Genomic DNA, 21,083 nt, shown 5'->3' with positions numbered 1-21,083 from the left:
AATGTATGCAATGCAAAAACAAGACTTCGCACTGAGTTCTGCTTGGTGCCAGACTAAATATTATTTGAGATGATTGTCTGATGTGGAGCAGCTGGTGAACTTGGGAGCAGAGAGCAAAGGCTGATGGGAGAGTGATGAAGATGTCGGGAAAATGTCAAAACTCAGGCGATGGCTCCCTCTGGTGGTCGACAGTGAAGGAATATTGTTGAACTGTGACAGAATGATTGGAAATAAGAGCTGGCTTACTCCAAATCTCAGAGACAAATTGCTAATGAACTTCTGCCGCTCTACAGAGACTATGACAACAAATTTTTTGATTTTGGCTAAAATCGTAATTAAAAGACAACTGAGAACGCTTTTACAATAGATCAAAAAATGATCAGAGTGTGATTTTAAATTTACCACAATACTATTGTCTATAATTCACTGATGTTTGCACTTATTTTCTATCAGAATTAAAGCTTTCCGTGCTTGTTGGGTTTTTAAAGCGATTAACCTTGAATTTTCACTGCAATCCTTTTGATGTCAATAATAATTGTTGGATTCCGACTGAAGTGCAAATGCCTTCAGGCGTTATTCAAACATCACTTATCTTACACAGACCTGTTTGATGGACAGAAGTAGAGATAAAAAGAGACACACACATTCACTTTTTTCATTGAGAAATAAATGTCTCTGTGAGCCATGGGCGAATATTCAACTGCAGTTTTGTGGAATTTTCTTTTAGTTTTCATGTGTGTGAGATGTCTGTGTGGAAGAGGGGAGGGGGCATTCTTCAGGGAGCGACTATTCTGTTCTCTGATGCATGATGGGAGGACGGCTTCAGGAATCCATACAGGGGGTTTCCTTTAGCTTCCAGCAGTTGTTGTTATACCATCATGACCCGCCAGGATTTGTGTTCAGCTGCTGAGAGAGGCGACAGATGAAGGCCTAAAAATCAGAAGAGAGCATGAGAAAACAGACATCTTTGTCGTCCTGCACATATGGAGACTGAGGTTGTTCATTTTAAGCAATTAGGCTATCAGAACAACTGAGGAGAGTCAAAAACAGAGAGAATAGTCAAATAAAAACTGAGCAGAGCGCTAAATTTGCAAAGGTGTGAGAAAAACGTTTGGGTGAGCCCTCAATAGTTCCTTTATATATTTATTTTGTGGTGTGAAATAACACTAATGGCATTGCCAGCAGAGGAAACTTGTCAGCTGTTCCCGCTGTGCTGAAAACAACAGGGAGACAGACAGAGAAGAAACAGAGGCACATTTTGTGCTTTTTGGACCCAACGTTTGCGTGACGGTGTTGTGTTTGGGACTAAACGGATATAGCCATGTCGGCTGCGGTTCAACTGCCATAAAAAGCAAATCTAATTTGCTAAATAAATTGATTCATTCTTCGTTTTAGTTTGAGATCCAGATATAAAACAGAGAAGATATAGAGTGAAATAAGACTAGAACTCTCCATTAAAAACTTTTATCCGTATAGAAAGAAATGTCTCCTCTCTTTAGGGCTGTCATTTGCTTTACTGTCTTTAAATAAAGCTGCCGGTCACACGCCAGAGCTGAATTATTTAGTCTCAGTGAACAACTGATGATTAAGTAGACAGAAACACTTTACATCTGACTGTTTTTAAATTTGAAATGAGACATTTCAGATAGAAGGTGTAAAGCAGGCTTCCTCGCTGTCAGAGCGCGAGTCTCATTAATGAAACCTCATCGAAATCACAGTGTGAACGCTGTGCTGGTTTGAGACATTAAAAATGAATCATTGGTCATGTACGCTTGATCGAAGGAGTACCATCATAAATTTATAAAAGGGTTGAGAAAGAGTGAAACCCTTGAAAGAGAAAGAAAAATTCCACGAAGGGGATAAAAAAATGGGGTCAAGGCCAATTAAGAGGAGTCTTCATAGCAGAGATTGTTTTATTACAGTTTTGTTCAGCTTCTGAAGTACAGCCCTTTCTTTCCCCTCTGTCTCCCACCATTCTTCCTTTCCCACACACACACATTTTGGAATTGCCTGTAAGGCAGAAAGCAGTGGTCACCCAGAAGCAATTTCACAGCGGATGATCTAAACCACAGCAGCACATGAAACTTCATTACAGGACTCTGTAACGAGCCGGCTGTGCACGCTAAGACACACACATGACGGGTCACAGAGAACTGCATCATCTTTTGTTGAGCCTTGACTGTGACACTCGGTGATAAAGGTGCAGACATAAAGAGTGTCCGAGTCTTCTTACTGCTTGTCTGGGGGAGGCTCTTATGCGTTTGGCAGCAACACTGGATTAGCAGAGGCATAGTTTTAGTACCTGCAGCCAAAGAAGTTTAATCACAGATGATTTGTGTTTGCAGGTGTGTCAATAAAGACAAAAAGACTGATTAATATTTGCTTGATCTAAATTCTTAATGTGTTTGAGTATCCCCAGTGTTCCAGAGCCTTGTTTGCAAAAGCTAACCAATCAGAGCAGCACGAGGAAAAAAAAAAACACTCAGGTAAAAGTGTCTTCACCTGCAACATAATATGGGGCAATTTGACTTCTTGTGCAGTTTTTTTTTTATCTTAATCTATTTTGGAGTGGGACTCAAGAGGTAAACCTTAAACACTCTCTGAAACAAGTTTTCTGTAGCTTGCCTCCAATTTACACTGAAACATTTTGTTTACAACCTCTATGTGCTCTTCACTGCTTTGTCTCAGAGGGAGATCTAAAGCTGTTTTTGCACTGACCATCTCACCTACCAAAGAATAAAATATATATTTTAATAAGGATCAACTTGGATTGTTGTGTACAGATTGAATATTAAGTGTACCTGTGCGGTATTCTGTATCCATTTCGTTTTGGCTTCAGATTTTTGCTGGATGCCAGGGACGAGACAGAGCACTTTTTTTGTGAATTTGGGGCTATTAATGACCTAAACTGGAAATTGTGCAAATTAATGTAAAGTGTATCTGGTAAATTTTTCAAAATAAAACTAATTTTCTGCCGTTTTCACCATGTTGTAAACATTCTGTCATTGTGACATCCAACCCAGGTCTCCCCTACTTGAACGTTTAAGCCTATATAAGACAAGAGTATTAATACAAGTTCCATGCTTACCCATTGTATGAAGACAAATCACACAGTAAAAGAAGTGTTGTGACTATAACTCAAAATCAGGGTGGAATGAGGGCTTGTTTATTAGTAATATAAATGGCGGGTTATCGCATGAACCTACATGAGTTTGCAGTCTCGAGAGGTCGGCAGCAGAGCCTCAATGGCTGAGTCCTTGTTTAACAGGTGTTCCTAAAAGAGGACAAACTTGAACTCCTATGAGATTCTCTAAGGTCAGGATATGAGAAAAACAAACAGAAACAAACATGTTCCATTACTCCAGCCCAACATAAAAAGACAAAAAAAAAGCTTGACCTGAATTTGTAAAGTTTACCTTCTTTACAACACCACTGCCAAAAACAAAAAAACAAAGCCATCTCTATTTTTTGTCTGCTGCAATTCCTTCAGGCTACTTCACACAAGTCAATCAAAATGGGCTGAACTGAAATGACAAGTGATCATTAGACTGACAGCAGATAACTGCTGGTTGTGATGTCTGTCATTCCATATTGAGTTGTTGCCTCTCTTATCGCTTTTCTTCTCTGCTGGTTTCTCATTTTCTCCCTTTTCATTTTTCTACTGACAAAGACAAAAATGTTTATAATATAACTCATATCAGCTCGCTGTCAGCTTATTTTTTCCACTTTGTCTGATTTTTAGTCATTAGGAATTTACATTTCTGCTGTCTTTTTTTTTCTTTCACCTTCTGTTCTTTAGTTTAACTCTTTATGCTTCTTTTGTGTTATTTATACCCGTATTTCTCCCACAAATTACAACACAATTCATGTCACATCCTCCCTCCTTACTCTGTATTCCCGTTCAGCCTCGTCTGTGTTTTTCCTCTTAGCACAACCCCACACACATTCCCCTATCGGGTCTAGCACCTATCTGCCTCCATAATGTTGTCTCCAATCTCGGGCCACTTCTACCTTCTCCTCATCTGGTCAAAATCTAGCCACCCCCCATCCAGCCTCCCTAAAATTTGAACCTGTCCCCTTCTGTCACTGACAGAATGGCTGTGCCAGTATTGATTAGAGCCTGCATGACCAGATGCTCAGCTAGGCTTAGTGCAGGCCTGTGGGAAAGAGAGCTGCTTATTCTAGTCTCAGGAGATGGATCGAAAGCGACGTGGTGCTTAAACAAGCAGGCATTCTTTCATTACACTCACACTTTCAGGGCGCCCTGCACACAGGTTTAACGCCACGCAGTCTCTTGTAGATGGACGCAGATGTATGAACCACACGTTGTACAACATCGACGGATGCTCACTGACGCTTATTCAATTTATTAGAAAGTGATACTTACATGATCACCTACTGTTGATAAGGATACTCTAAGTGATCATGTAATTACACATTTACAGACCCAAAGAAAAATCTCTTAAATGTATTCATATTTTATGTGTTTGGGTAAAACCGCATGTCGTTTTGGTAAAGTTATTGATTTCTGTTGTCCTTGGTTGGCAGTGTTGTGCACGTGCACTGTACTAATGTGTTTGATTTGCATGGGAGCACTGATGGTGGTGAATGATGGTGCAAGAAAAAAAATCCTCAATGTCACAAGAATCATTAAAAATCCAGTGAAAAGTGTGCTTTTTGGTGATAATTAGTGTGTTCTTGTAGTATTTTTCTCATGGTGGAGTACAGATATATGAAGAAAATTAAGCTTAAGCTTGCATTTCTGAGTATTTCTATATTCAAATCATTGTGAATCAGAAGAAGACAAAAACATGTTGGAAAAAGCTTGTAGAAGTAGAAGCTACAAATCGTGGGCCATCTTACACTGCACGCCTATTTTGTTGAAACGCTTATGTTAACTTGGGATTCTAAGGGGCTGTAAGCTTGTGGAAGAAAATGTAAATAAGGAGATCATTGGAAATGAGAGATGTTTTTTTTATTGTGACTTAAAATGACATAATCATAATCAAAAGACCTTTGGGAACGCTTTTACAGTGAAGTGGACGAAGCCAATTTTGCTCAACTAGATCTTAAAAGGACTGTCTGTGCCTCTGCATACATGTCCATTTTCTGCTGTTGCATGCAAGAGAACCAACTTTCATCAAAAATTGCTTTGTGCATTCAGGTAGATCAAGCCTTTTTTATCTCTTAGTTTTTTATCATTCTTTTTGCTTGAAGAATTTTAGTTTCCTGCATGTTGTGCTTGCCCCCCTTTGCAGCCTCCTCCTGTAGAATAAACTCTTTCAAATTTTGGCATCATAACTAAATTAAAAAACAGTGATCATTACTAAATTGGCTATTATTTGTGACTTTTACCATACTGTGTATGTAGTCTAGAGCATATTTTATTTCAGAAGCACGTTGCAGCACGTATTTAAAACAAAGATATTATTTAAATAAAAAAGAACAATCTATTGTGATCACAATAGCTGAGATTTTGACTAAAACTGTTGTATATAAATACATATAGGGAATGTTTTTATGCCATATCATTTCAGCTAATATTTGTCTTTTGACTCAAAAGATTAAAATATTTCCTCCTATTTGCCACAGATGCTTTTTCTACTATAAATGAAGAACTGAATTGAGGCAACACTGTCACCCTTTTTAACATGTTTACAGACATTTTGTATTCAAGTCACTTGGAACATTTTTTAAACTCAGTTTTTAAAGCAAGGGCTGGTGTTATTACATACAGATGGGAGCAAAACGCACAAACAGATTACACATGCTCTTCGTGTGTGGATAAATTAACACCGTTATTTTATTAGGAACTACACACTGAGAAATGATGAAATACATGGAAAATTCACTTTGTACGGGTAATGCTTCTAAGACTTGGTGTAATACACTATATTTGTGTACGTGTGTGGCTCAGTTCCTGTTGTCTTCCGACCCTCCAGGATGATAAACCTGACGGTTATGTGTCTTTTCGAGTCAGTAAATGTTTCTTGACTCAAGCTGTAAAGTGTTTCCATCTCCTCTCATAACAACCCAAGGCCCCACCTGCTGCATTCATACCATCGGCAGAATCTTCACCGCTCATCAAATCGACAGCTTCACCAAAGGGCTTTCCCAAAAACCTTAAAAGCCTGGTAAAAATAGGAATTAAAATGGTGTCCTCTCACCAGCATTGGTAAGACCAACTTTATGCTCTTATCCTACCCCCCTTTTCCCCACAGGAGCTTCACCCGTCTTGGCCCATTTGCCCAAACGCCACAAGCTCCACCTCCTTGTCCAACATCTAACCCTCAAAGCATCACTGTCCTGTTCCGGTCCTTTACTACTGTCAAGCAATCAGTGACTGAGACACCAAGGGCCTCTGCTGGTTTTGATGAAGCCCACAATTAAGATTTTTTTCAAACAGCATTTCTTTATCTGATCCTGATTCACAACTATTTGAATTAAGAATTACTCATGAATGCAATTTTGATCTTAATTTTTATTTTGGAAAAACTCTAAATGAACATGTTAAAAACATAATTTTCATTGGAGTGGATCTCTAACACCAGATTTTTATGCCACAAATAATATTTAATTAAAGATTTTACTTCTGGATTTAATGTCTTTAAGAGAGAAATTGTTTGATATCCTAATGAGTATTCTGGTTCTAGTGAAATGCTCTACATCTAACTTTATCTTAAAAAAAATCAGAGCTCAAATCGGATGGCAGCGTTTGTGCCCCATTTTGGGTATTTTTATCATTCAAGTATTAAGTCCTCAGAAATGAATGAAAATAAACTATCTTCCTCTATACTGTAAATAATCATTTATCAGTGAAAGTTTCTGTAATCGCCTGCACAAACTTTGACTGTGCCATCAGTAGAGATTATTATAGTATGCATGAAGATGATGACAGCGAAGAACGTAAAGAACTTGACACCCTTGAAATTGTTGGCCTGGGTCTTCTCAGATCATCTGTTCGTCCCAAACTGACACATGAATGATACTGCAGCACTGCTCTGCTGTTTATGGAGATTAGATTTGACTATCCCTCTTTCTCTATTTTTTATTATCTATTGGACTCCTAAAGAAGTGTTTCAGATAAGTTGGACACTACTTCTTTTGTTAAAGCTAAAATGGTTGGAGATAGAATGAATACACCAAAGAGAAACAATTTGGTCAGAACACAAAACTAGCATGCCGAAGGGTCGAACGGAAGTGGCAAAAGTCCGACTCCAGGTTCATTATATGACAGGGGCGTACTGTAAAATGTAATCATGTTCAATGAGACTTTGTGTAGAATGAGAGGAACGCACTTTTCTGACATCCCCCACCACTGTGAACAAGTTAACAACCTCCCCAGCTCCAATTTCTATAGAACTCCCTTCCATATTTCAGTGCAGTGTGTTAGCCAAATGCTTTAGTGATGAAATTCTGGATGTAAAACATGCAATAAGCTGCAGAACATAGACAACATTTCAGCAACCATAGACACGCTTAGGACAGCCTTGATGTGGTACAGACTAAGTTCCTTAAATCTGTGCTGAGTAGCTCGTTACCACAACTTAGTCACGTGGTTGATCTCTCAGTGCAGTCTGGGACATTGCCAAAGTCTTCCAGTCTTGATACTATTATAGTGAAGAATTGTTGGCCCATCTAAAAACTTCCTTTTGTGGTTAAAATTCTTGAAAAGATGCTTACCAGTTCACTGATTTTATCCTGCTATAAATGGAGTTAAATGATCTTTACTTAGTATTTAGGCAGCAATTCAGCACAGAGACTGAACTTATCGTGATGACTGACAACATCCATCTGAACATAGACCTTAGACAAATCTGGTTTTGTTCTGTTGGATCTTATTGCTGCTTTCAAAATAGTTAGTCAATTAATTGTTCTATTGAGGCGCTATCTTAAAGACATAAAATATTTAGTTAAAATTGGTAATAGTCTCAAACCAAATAGTATTGACTTCTTTGGTGTCTCTAGGAGTCAATCCTGAGGCTTCTTTTATTTAATCTACACTCACTGGCCACTTATAGGTACACCTTGCAATTAACTGTTTGGACCTCCTTTTGCCTTCAGAATTCCCTCAATCCTTGGTGGCATAGATTTAGCATGGTGCTGGAAACATTCCTCAGAGAGTCTGGTCCATATTGACATGATAACATCAAGCAGTTGCAGTAGATTTGTCTCCCATTCCACCACATCCCAAAGGTGATCTATTGGGTTGAGGTCTGGTGACTGTGGAGGTCATTTGAGTCCAGTGAACTCATTGACCTGTCCAAGAAACCAGTCTGAGATTATTCCAGTTTCATGACATGGTGCCTTATCCTGCTGGAAGTCACATCAGAAGATGTGATCAAATAGTCAGCAACAACACTCAGGTAGAATGTGGGGTTGTGTTGCTCAATTGGCACTAAGAGTTCCAAAGTGTGCCAGGAAAATATCCCCCACATCATTACACTACCACCACCAGCCATTGATACCAAGCAGGATGATCCATTCTTTCATGTTGTTGACCCTATCATCAGAAATCAAGACCATCAGACCAGACAATGGTTTTCCAATCTTTTGTCCGATTTTGGTGAACCTGTGTAAACTATAGCCTCAGTTTCCAGAGATTACCAAAGATTAGAGAGACAACCATCTTTGGTCTCTTTCTCAAAAAACCTACAACTCAGATCAGAAATCTGAGAGTAATTATGGACATCATGAGTCTTAAAATGTTAAAAGCATTGCCAGAAGATGCCTATTCTCGTATATCTCTAGCAGGTTAGACTACTGCCACAATCTACTCATTGGACTCTCTGAAAAGAGTTGTAAGAGTGTCAGTGCTGGGGTTCACCCATACTGCTGCTGTCCGGGACCTGACAAAAACAATGAAGTATGACCACACCAGTCCTTCTTTGGGTATTTGTGTTGACTCCTTGCTGTTCAGAAGATATGACTTCTTAAAACAGCTCTGCTTGGACCCATATAAATCTCTCCAGACTGGGAGAACCTCAGGGACAGGCCTTCTGCTAGTAACTATAGTCAGGACAAAATACAGTGAAGCAGTGTTTCAGTGTTTTATTCAGCTGAAATCTGTAACAGTCTTCAGGAATAATGTTGGCCAAATTTCAACTCTATGTTAAAATTCAGGCTAAAAGCCGTCCGTCATTAGATCAGAGTAAGTATCTAAATCTTTTTTTTACCTGCACTCTTGTCTTTTAACTTTTTTTTTAGCAAAATCTCAAGTATAATTTATAATTTCACAGTTTGGTAATTGTGATTTTGCTTTTATGATTGACATTTTTATCCTTTGTCTTGTTGCAAAATAAATATAGCCTTCTTGACTGTGAATTATGCAATACAAATAGATTTGCATTGTGTATAGAGTGTGCTTTAAGTCAGTAACAGGTGTAAGTCAATCGAAAAATAGACTGTAGGCTATATTCAGAAATTATTATTTATTTATCAAACAACTTGAACAAGATAAGCAAACCCAGTCAGGATAGTTTTCACCAAAACATTATTGTTTGTGTACATTATAAAACATTTATAGCATTCATTAGACTATGTTTAATACATGTGAACCTTCTTTAACGTTATTACTATTATTTATTTATTTATTACCAAGATCCTCCCAGTTTATCTACCAGAGGTTTAAACCACTGAATAGCACCATTGCAATTGTTTCATTTAGTATTAAATAAACTGAACACATTGAACAATTCCTTGTTTCTTGCACATATATGAACCAGCAATGCATTCTTACAATATTGAGAGTGAGGGTAACTATTTGTGCTTGATACCTGTGAGATACGATGCTATGGGGTAGTTAAGATAACAGCTTGTTTGTTGAACTTTAAAAGTGCTGCCTTTGCAGAAAGATTGAACTTTTGCATTCGCTTTGAAGGATTCACATGGATAACGTTTAAATTGGATGGTTTACATGGGTATGAAAGGATTTGGAGGGACTGGAAAGGTTAAATAATATAACTGTGTGGACATTCAGAGTAAAGAAAAACTGGATTTTTGAAAAGTTATGTTCAAAAAATATTTATCTTGAGCTCAAATTGAAACCTGTTCTATGTTTGCATGTAGAAATGCAAATTTGTTTGCATTTCTGTGAAAGCATGCTATTAAGTTCTTGCAAAACCTTTATTTTGAAAATAAAAAATCTCAGAACTTTCTGAAATGATGTGCTACACTTGGATAAAAACAATGCCAACAAACCTTATTCTGTGCTACAGACTGAGAGAACAGCTTTTGTAAGTGCAGCACTTGTGTCTAGTGCTTTGAGGGTTTAGGCTCAGGTGTATTCCTCTAAGAATTGTGAAAGTGTCAAAACACTTAATGCACAACATGTTTTACAACAACCACTTCTCTCTGATCAACCTGTATGTGTGTTTTCTTCTATGTTTTAAAGTGTGAGTGTGGTTGTGTTTCTCTTTGGTCATAAAACACTTAAAGAGGAAATTATTTTCAATTACTACTTTGTAATGCATTTTTTTGAGAGTTTAGAGCTGAATGTTTCTATCTTCCCACCCAATGCCACACACTTTCAGTATTGTTTAAACACCTTGAAGTATACAAGAAAGAAAACAGAAAAGTAGCCACCTCGGTGTAAAAATATTGTCTTTTTTGTGGGAGTTGCTAAGCAAGAAAAAAAGAAAAAAGGACACAAGTGAGACAAATGTCATGCTGCTCCACCTAATAGGCTGTCTTGGCATTCAGACTTCCTCTCGGTCATGATCTCTGACAGTAGTGCAGCTGATAGAGACACACCATCACTCTGCAGCTTTAATTCCAAGCTAAAAAATGTGCAAAGCCAAAGAGAAGTAAGGGGCGACAGGAACTCCCCAACTTTGTGAGAATGGGTGCATATGTGAAAGCAGTTTGGATGAAACTATTGTTGCATAAATAAATGATTGTTAACTCTTTAACTGCAGGCTCAACAAAACAGCTTGTTTGTTTGGAGCAAGCTAGAAAATCCTTTTTTAATTTTTATTTTTTTTTCGAAGTGGGATTATTTAGGGGTTAAAGACAGAATAATCCGTGTTTATGTTCTTTACTTGCCTGCTTTGCCGGTGTGTGTGTGTTGGGGCTAAGAGTTGGGAGGAGTCTATGAAAGACAGCAACTCTTTCATGATTACACAAGGACACATACGTGCACACGAACGCACTCCAGCTATGCTAATTGTCTCTTAGTAGATCTGCAGCCTGCAGATGGAGAGGTGGTTTAATTGAGTTTGTACTGATCGAGTTCAATTAAAGCCTTTTAGTTTGCCTGCTGGATATTTCATCCTAAATTAATGAGCAATGACCATCATGGAGACATTACCACAGAGCTAACAGGTGAGTCTGAAAAATGATCTATGAGACTTCATCTATTTTTGGGGTGGATTAACATGTGGGAAGTTAAGTTTTCTTTTTTGCTGGTTCTATCATAGAGCAAAAATATTGAACTTTCAGTTTCAAGCTATATCATTAACAACTTTGAGGTCAGAAAAAGTTGGAAATTTCTTTGTTTATTCATGTTTTTGTTGTTTCAATTTTTGCACTAAATAATCATAGAGTTTTGAAGGGAATTGTTTGTTGTGTCTTGTTATCTTGATTTCTCCAAATGTTCTCATCTGATAACTGATAATTGAAAAAGCCTAAACCTAAAATGAAGAAACATCATTTCGGTTGAATTTGATCAAATGTTTTCTACCGTGTCTTTACAATTTAAAAAAAGTAATTTTGAGAAAATGCTACACAGGAAAGACGGGAAGGCAGTGGCATTATACTGCAGATTGGATGTGGTTCTCAATTCAGCTCCCTGCAAGTGAAAATAACAAAGAGGAGATACAACAGTAGGAGAGGTGGAGGATGGGACAAAGAGAGGAGGCTGGAGGTGGCGAGGTTTGACTGTAATGGAGTCAAGATCCGTAACCGGGTGTCAGATGCTGCACACTTGCCTCAGAAACACACACACACACATATGGCCAAGACACTCTAATAAGAATCAGTCCCACATTTTGCTCAAACAGCTGGTGGGGTTCCATATGTGTGTGTGTGAATGCTCCACTGATAAATATTAATTATACAATGGAGTGTAGGCCATGTGCCATCTCATCATACCATGTCAAATCTCATCAACAACACTAAAGATGGTAAGAGGAAGAGTCAGAGTGGAGTGGAGCTGTTTGAGGGAGGAGGAGGGCGGCATCCTGTACAGTACATCACACCTGCAGAGAAAAGAAACTAAGCAGGAGTCGAGGACATAAACACAGAAAATAAAAGCAATGAAACTTCTGTGTGTACGCATAAAAGCTGTTTCATTCTGTCAGGTGTGCATCCAGTTTTCCAGCAGAAAAAAAAGCTGGCGGATGAATACGGTTTAAGCATTACAGAGAAAGAATTGGAGGGAGGGGGGGCATTGTTGTGGCCTGCTGAGTCATCGTGATGGGGTTGATTTGTAAAAGCAGCCCCCTCACCCCGGAGTGATGGTTAATCGTGGGAAGTGTGGTGTTCGGGTAAGTGTCCTATCCCGATCGTGGACGGCGGCTGTGGGTTTTGCTGTGCCTTGATGTGACAGCGTCAGTCAGGCGGACGGGCCACATGTTGTTGTAGTTGTGATAGTGCGGAAAAGCCCTGTGCAAGCAGCTCTCAGCTTTGCCGGCTGGCAGAGGAGCTGGGGGAGCTTTGAGAGCAAAGGCTTTGAACAAACTTCTGCTCTTTTGTTGTGCTGCGCTTGTGTTTCGGTGTTTTGCTTGTGAGTTTAGTCAGCCTGGCTGTTGGTGAAGGCCTTGTTGTGACATCGGTCCTTCTCTGGACTTTTGATGTTACCACAAACTCTGAGTGGTGCTGTCAACACTGGGGGGCTGCTGCTGAACTAAGTGCTTGGCTGACAGAACAGAACTAGAAAAAAGAAATACTGTCTCCAGGGTGTTATTTATGTGAAGAAGTGGCCTGTAAAAGATTATTTCAATATGAAATTTAAATTAAAATGAGCATTTTTACATATGCTTCATCTTAAACAAGAAAAATGGAAAGGAATAGCAATTGTCAACTCTGACGTCCGCCGGACGAAGACCTTCCACTTTCACTTCTGTCTTGACAGTTTTGTGTAGCAGTTTGTTCCCTCTAATTCAAAGTGAACAAGTACGCTAACCTCTACTATCCTTACAGATTATCATACATTTTTAAATCAATGTAGACATTATGTCTGGGCCCAAGCATTATTTATACATACAAAAGCAACGTTTCTTGCTCTTGTGGCAGTAAAAGCAGCCTTAAAACAAAGTTCTTTCAAGGTTGAATATTTCTTCCTTTTACCAAAAAAACCCCACATACACATACAGTATGATCCCGAAGAGCTTTAGGCTAACCCCATCAGATCAAAAGGCAGGCTTCAATAACTTACACGTTCCAAATGTTGGCAGGTAGACTTCAGTCTGGCTTTGATGTGATGTTGTGTGAGCGGAGGAATTTTGTTATTTTTGAGGTTAGTGTTTTCTGAATAAGTCTTGTTTTGAATTTTTTTCTTTTTCTCTTTATGTTTTGTGTAAATGTAACAGAATTTCTACAGCAACCTTAAGAATATCAGGTTTTAAGACGAACACAATCCTTAATTTGTCATTTTTGTGGTCATTAATAGTGACTTTGACTAAGCCTATAACAAAAGATAGACTCCAATCATCGTCTGAGATACTTTAAAGACATGTTAAGGCCGCCCATATTATCTACGCCACGAAAAAGCTATTTTTTTCTGCTCCTAATCCACATTGATTTAAATAAAGAAATACTCAGAAATGCAATTTTGAGCTTAATTTTCTTAATACGTTCTCCATTATCAGAGAAATGCCACAAGAACATGTTAAAAACACTTTTTTCATTGTAATTGGAATATGAAGTTTGGATAAGTGAACTATCCCAACAAGAAAAGTGTAGGACTTCCAATATTCTTTCTCACCTTGCTTTGCCCACTCTTGTAATTCCTGGCAAATGGGTGAAGAGATCTTTAGTCACCTGGTTTTGTTTACAAGCTTTAGTCCAAAAAGGAAAGACAGTTTGAAAGTAGTCTGAATACAGACTTTCATGGTCTGAAAAGTCTCGTAAAGGTATCAGACAATACGAGTCTCACCGGCCTCAGATTCATCTTCATCAGCTTTGAGAGGTTACACAGCACTGCAGCTCATGTCCTTTATGTTCTTAGAAAGAGTCGATGCATATTTGAAACACCACATCTCAAAAACAATTTGCATGTGTGGCTCTTTAGTGTCTCTGTGTCCTTCTCCTTTGACAGTGAGCTTTAAATCACAGCTTTTATGAGAACGTGTACACATTGGCCTTCTGTTCATAGCTTGTTCAGGGGCTCACACATGCTCAGTCAGCTGCACATGTGAGCATCTAAAGACCAGAGCTCTGACATAATTTACTGCCTCTGTGCATTTACAGTAAAATCGGCTTTCGCTTTTCTCCCAGCTCTTGATCTGATCCAGTTTGAACTGGAGTGTCTGAATAACACTGAGTGTTTGTGCCACTGTCTTCACTGTGTGAACCGTCTCTGAAGGACTTTTCATGTGGGGGCGCTTGCATACGTCAGTCCCAAACTGCTCCTAAACATGGTGTCATTGTGAAATTTATTTCTTTCATTTGTTTGCTCCTGCAACATGTTTTGTTTATCTAAGAGCACTGGTGGACTGCTGAGAACAGATATTGGCGTTCCGATAATGAAAGCCACTTTGCCCCGTCTGGCTGCTGTCACGTCTTCCTGTTCAGGTGGCATCTAAAACCTCTGCTTTTGTCTCGACAGGCACAGAAGTCATGGATAGAGAGAGCGTTCAGCAAGAGAGAATGTGTCCACATCATAGTGAGCGCCAAAGACCCCCATAGGTGAGTACAGCACCATGCACAGACACAGTGGATAAGAAACGTTCTCTCAAAGTCTTTAACTACAGAATACAACCAAATGAGAAGACAGAAAAAAAATCTCTATATATTTTTTTTTGGGATTACCGGTATTTTTTAACTACAAACAAAACAAAATGCATAATGTTTGCTGTTTGGAGGTATCACCAAGTGATTAATGAGTGCATGATTATGAGGCTGCTTCATTGTTTCCCCGGAAAATAGGCTGGAAATGACATTACCTTGATAGCAGGAACTCTATTAAATCTACAGATTTAACACTTTTGAAGGAAGTTAACTGCTGAGGCCTGAGGGTGAAGTAATAAAATATGGTTTCTGCAAATTCTAGTCAACATATGGACGCCTGGAGAAGAAGAAGCAATTATCAAACTAACCAGTAGCAGTGTTGGGAGTATAGAATAAATACAACTGATGTATTACAGTCTTTTGAGCAAGAAGTTATGTAGACACTTTTAGAAATGATGGATGGCTCTTTTTAAAGTAGTGATGTCAAATTCCAGGCTTCGAGGGCCCCACATGTTTTAAAAGTGGGCAGAAAATGTGGACTGTGTTTTCCCACATTGACTTAAGTGAACACTCAGTGGGCGGGCTCACTATGCTAGCCAGCTGCCTAGTGGACAGCAAAGCGAACGCCACCGCCGAAGGATCGGCAGAGCATGTGAACGCCGCCGCCCAGGCTGCTTGTCCCTGGGCAGCGAAGCCAATATGGGTGAACACAGAAAACCCACATTTTCTACCCACTTTTAGACCATATGAGCCCATTTGGCCTTACTGGCTGGACTCCTGCTTGTTTTCCAGAAATCCTGTCTTGGATTACCTGGATCAGGAGTGTTTGGCCAACATGGAGCATCAGTGGTAGATTAATTGGTAATCATGCAGGACATCGGCCCTTGAGGCCTGGAGTTTGACAAAGCATTTCTGCAGAAAAAAGTCTATATCCTTTAGGAGAGACTTGATCTAAAATGAAGATAGTAATCAATTGTTGGAGATTTAAGAACTTTACGCCAGATGCAAGACAATGGTCATCATTGACAGGTTGGAAGATGAACACACGTTAAACTGCCAAAAACATCGGTGGAGGAGACTTAAAACATGCGACCAGGTCCAAATGTAATTCTGACACCTCATGGATTTGCAGGATTTACTCTAAAAAGGATAACTGGGTTATCTGCATGACTGGCACGTGGGAAACGAGGGTTAGTTTCCCAGGCAGTGTGACATGGGGGGCCTGAGTCAGGGTCTTCCTGTGCCGTTCCCCAGCCTGGATAAAATACAGGATTGTGTCAGGAAGGGCATCTGGGGTAAAACTCTTTGACAAACAAATTGTATAGATCGGTGAAAGCTGATTTGCTGTGGTGACCCCTGAAGAGACATGCTGAACTATAGGTGAACTACAACTCTGAAATGAAAACATAAAAACTTAAATTTCTGAAAACATGACTTTGAAAAGACTCAATCCTGAGGTCTTTTTCTGCACACTCTGTCCTCATCTGTAACAGGAGCATCCCTGCTGAACTGTTTCAAATGATCTATAGCTCTTTTTTTCATCCTGCACTGCAACCCTATTGTTACAATGATGCAACTAAATGAGCGCACACTGTTTTCCACCAGAACAGGTTTGGATAATTGATTTGAATTCACACGGATTGTGAACACTCAAACTCACATGGAAGTCTTCTGTTCTTGAAATACATAAATAGAGGAAAGCAAGTGGAAGCTGAGAGTAGGAAAAAGCTGCAGCGAGATGTCCTTTAACATCACATCAACGCTTTTTTTTTTTTTTTGGAAACACTATTATTCATGCTTGAGGGAGAGGGTGGAAAAGTAGCTTTGGTAGGAGATCATGGAAGCGTAGCAAGATAATCAGAACCCCCTTGCTTTCTTCCTCCCAGCACTCTTTATGGTGTCTTTAGCCTGAAAAAATGTGATATTACAGTTGTGTTCAAGTGTGCTGTTGTAGGAAAGTTCATGACTGCCGTTAGTCTTATAGTTGATAAAAGTGAGAGGAGAACTAGACAGAAAACAAGCCGGTGTTTGACAAAAAGAAAAAAAGAGACAAAACCAGAGAAACAGCTAATCCTGCTCCTCCTTTTCTTTCACCGAGAAGATGAAAGTCAGATGACAAGCTGCCACTTCAGCAGTGCCCACCTCTTACACTTGATTATGGCAGCTTTCATGCTCTTTTCTCTGTAGCTATCACAGGTTCTGGCTCCTTTTTTCCCTCCATCTTCCCTTGAAAGCAGCTCTGCTTATTGGCTAACACACTTCTGAACTTTTTCAATTACTCCCCGCCCGTGTCATATGCCGGTCCCCTCTCGCTTCTTCTTCTCTTCCAGGTGCTGCTGCGGTCGCCTCATAGGTCAGCATGTGGGTTTACCGCCCGGCATTTCATCCAGTCAGAATGACAAAGCAGAGCGCCTGGCCAAGAATGACAGCCTGTCGGAGAAGTGGTCAATCAGCAAACACACACAGCTCAGCCCCACTGATGCATTCGGTACCATTGAATTCCAGGGAGGGGGACACTCCAACAAAGCCATGGTGACTACCTCCCTGCATTTGCTGTGTTACTTTTTTATATTTCTTCCAAAAACAAGGTCCACACAGGCGCATCAAACCTTCAAGTCCAGCTGCGTCAGGACTTGATGATCAGTTTGATTTAGCTGCAGATGATTGCAAATTCATCTTTACAGATAAAGTTCAACATTATCTGGAGATAATTTAAAGACGTTTGAGGCTTCAAAAACAGCAATTTCATTTTCTCTATGATATATACTTTTACATTAGATGTATGATTCCCTCTGTTACAGACTTTACTGTTACAGAGTTTGAATGAAACAACAGTGACTGGACTGAAGAAAGCAGCTGACGCAGCTGAAACTTTCCAACTCTCGAGTCGCTTTGAGAGAAAGCCAAGAAAATCCCTTTTTCAATCAGAGTTGACAGGGTTGAGTTAAAGCCTCTGCAGCTGGTCAGGGTGACTGCGTGTGAATCCACATAAAAGGGGGCAGCGCTGCTGTTTCAGTTCGCGCTGGTGACTGTGTAGCACCTCCTTGCATGACATTAAAGATGAAGTGTTGATTGCTTCTATTCCTTGTGGGGTTTTCACCAGTCTTTCAGTGTGAGAAGATGCCCTGTCTGACCTCTTGTTGGTAGCGGCACTATACTGTGCTGTGAATATAGACAGTTTTCAAGTTTGAAGCAAGCAAATAAAACATGTTTTTCTTGCCTTTTTCCAGTCATTGTGACTCTGGTTTAAGTAAAACTCTGTTTGAGTAAAATTCTAAAACTGTATTAGCTTAAGTACAACTTAAGACAAGAAAATGTTTGGACAGAAGTTGGTTATGGGTGTTAAATAATCAATCAGATGCATGTCAGATTGGTTAGTTAGATTGATGCACTGATTTTCTGTAATTAATTTGATTATGCATAGCATGCATACTGATTTCAGTGACTGGATCAATTCAGAGAAATGCTCATACTATTTTGGGAAGATAGAACAAATTATTTTTTAAAATAATTTCTTCATTTAAATCTTTTTTTGAACTCAATATTTGATCTTTTTTGTTTTTATAGTATGTGCGAGTGTCTTATGACACCAAGCCTGACCTGCTCCTCCACTTGATGACCAAGGAGTGGCAGCTGGATCTCCCAAAGTTGCTCATCTCAGTTCATGGGGGTCTGCAGAACTTTGAATTGCAGCCTAAACTCAAGCAGGTCTTTGGTAAAGGGCTCATCAAGGCTGCCATGACAACAGGAGCTTGGATATTTACCGGAGGAGTCAACACGGGTAATGCTCATAACACTTAAACACATTTTTTTAAAGACAAATGCAAAATTTGTTTCATAAATGTGTGTCAAATATGCTTTTTAAAAAGTCGTTCTTCAAGCTCTATGAGCCTTCCAGTCATTGAAGCAATGGACTTGATCACTGTGATGCTTTAATGTGTTTTATGAGCTTTGAAAGCAAAGTGAAAATAGCCAGCGGTCACAACTAAACTGAAAATAGATGTGATGTTTAGTACGTGTAAATGAGAAAACAATGCAGTGATTTAATAATATTAACTTTTAACTGCTCTAATAGGCTATAAAATAAAAAAAAAACATAGTTCAATAGTGAGATGGATCAAAACGTAACAGTTCTTAGTTAAAAAAATTACATTTGTTTCTCCCAGGGATAAACCGGTAAAAGAACACCTCCATTAAAGGGATGCAAAAAGCAGCATCGGTGGTGACATCTGTAAACGTTTCAAATATATTTACAAGTTTTAGAACATTGTTTGCTTAGGTTTTGAAATGCAAAGAAAACAAGAAGGAAGCTGAGATGTCCTGCACTGTGGAGCGGCTGAGGTTTAAATAAAGCAAGAATGGAAAGATACTTCAGATCCGTTCATTTCCCGAATGATTTGAGAGGAAGAGAAAAGATGATGCAATGCAGTGGTAAAAATCCTCCATCTCACCTTTTTTTTCAACATGTCACTAACATCAGATTCCAGGGAAGGAGACATTTTATTCTAAAAATACAGATTTATTTCTCTGTTCTTTGGATATCACTTTTTATCAAAGGATTTGATCAATTTTAGGAATTAGTGTGTTGTTTTTGTTATTTTTAATTTATGTAATGACAAGAAAATCTTTAAATACCCTTTTTTATTATCCTTTATCCCATTATTTTTACATCTACAAACATGATGAGAGGACTTACAATAAGTACACTAACTGGATAAAAGCAGCTTGGCTAAGAGAGTTGGAAGGCAAAAACTTAAAGTGGAAATGGTTTATTTTGCTAACAAACAGAAAAAAAAACACTTTACAATCAAGCAGTTTTAAGGCTTTTCAGTCCTGAAATTGAATTTAAATTGAATTAATTGAATGATAATTTTATCCTTGTTTCTCATCCTTTGTTTTTTAATCCCCACAAAGTCTCTTCTGATTGGTTAATATCTCAGGGTACCATATAATGGGGATCTATTCATTGGTTTACATGCTTTGAGGGCTAACTCATGCACAGAAAGAGTGGAAATTTGTAAACACGCAGAGGAGACTTTAGACTTGGACTTCATGAAACTTCATTTTTGGGATATCTGCAAATTTGCACATTTAAACACAGACAGGAAATGGGCTGTTTTAGGTTAATCAAGTGTTAATAAGGAGTGTAGGGAAAAATCGATTTGGTGACAATTCGTGATATTTCATTTGGCGATACTTGTATCAGTTTAAAATGTTGCCAAAATGATATTTGATTAATTATTCATGAGCAAACGTAGTTGCAGTGCTTAGCATTGTGATCATTAAATAAAATATATGTTACAATTTTAATAACATAAATGGCGTAAACTTGTATGGCGCTTTTCTACCTTCCTCGAAGGCCCAAAGCGCTTTACAGTCACACTCCCATTCACACAGTGATGGCCGCCGAACACTGGCGCCAATCTTCCACCAGATGCAATGTGGAGTTCAGTGTCTTGCCCAAGGACACTTCGACACATGGCAAGGCGGGAATCGAACTCGCAATCTTCCAATCAGGAGTCGACCGCCGTATCGTTGCAACCACTGCTGCCGCAAAAGGCGTACTAATACTTAGTTGGAGTTTTCTTTTAAATCATTCTCTTCAGATAAATTTGTGAAAAATTTTCGTAAACATCGTATCGTGACACTCATATTGCAACATGTATCGTACCGCCAGACTCTTGCCAACACACACCCTTAGTTTGAATCATTTAGTTATCCTTTATGAAGTGTCATGAAAAAAAAAAAAGGCTTAATTTATGTCCAAAAAATATCTGTTCTGTACACGTATCCTTTGTGAACAAAGAACAACTCGGCTGTTTGAATCTTAGCTAATTTTAAAAGTCTTAGTGTGACTTTACGAAAGAAAGTTACAAAGCAGTCTGAGACTATACCAATTCTGCTGCCTATAATGTCATAGGCGAATGTCAAATTATTATTTTTTTCTTGTTTGCTACACAAGAAGCAATATTTTGGTTTTACTTTTCTAGAAAGCTTTGAGAGAAAATATTTAAGTTTTATTTTAGTCAAGAGATTTTAATTGTATAAAAAGCTCAAGTGCATAACAACAGCATTGCCATTTATCCTTACCATCAGGTCTACTGATAATGACAGAAAAAACTATTTTTTATCTGACTAAAATGGAAGAGAAATAAATGTCTTAAAGAGAGAATATGGAAAAAAAAGAGTCATTT

At 38.8% G+C, this 21,083-nt stretch overlaps 1 protein-coding gene across 15 annotated transcripts in view; it reads left to right on the top strand.

Annotated features, from left to right (window-relative positions):
* Nucleotides 1-21,083, top strand: part of trpm3 (transient receptor potential cation channel, subfamily M, member 3) — a 142,174-nt gene that overhangs the window by 56,492 nt on the left and 64,599 nt on the right. For all 15 annotated transcript variants that reach the window (XM_024275146.2, XM_024275142.2, XM_024275139.2 and 12 more), the window contains exons 2-4: nucleotides 14,768-14,847; nucleotides 17,220-17,421; nucleotides 18,457-18,670. In XM_024275146.2, coding sequence (XP_024130914.2) covers nucleotides 14,768-14,847; nucleotides 17,220-17,421; nucleotides 18,457-18,670 — 496 coding nt within the window. The remainder of the gene's footprint in view (nucleotides 1-14,767; nucleotides 14,848-17,219; nucleotides 17,422-18,456; nucleotides 18,671-21,083) is intronic.

The sequence above is a fragment of the Oryzias melastigma genome, linkage group LG9 (assembly GCF_002922805.2).
Source record: "Oryzias melastigma strain HK-1 linkage group LG9, ASM292280v2, whole genome shotgun sequence".
Lineage (NCBI taxonomy): Eukaryota > Metazoa > Chordata > Actinopteri > Beloniformes > Adrianichthyidae > Oryzias > Oryzias melastigma.
This window is presented reverse-complemented; position numbering and strand designations above follow the sequence as displayed.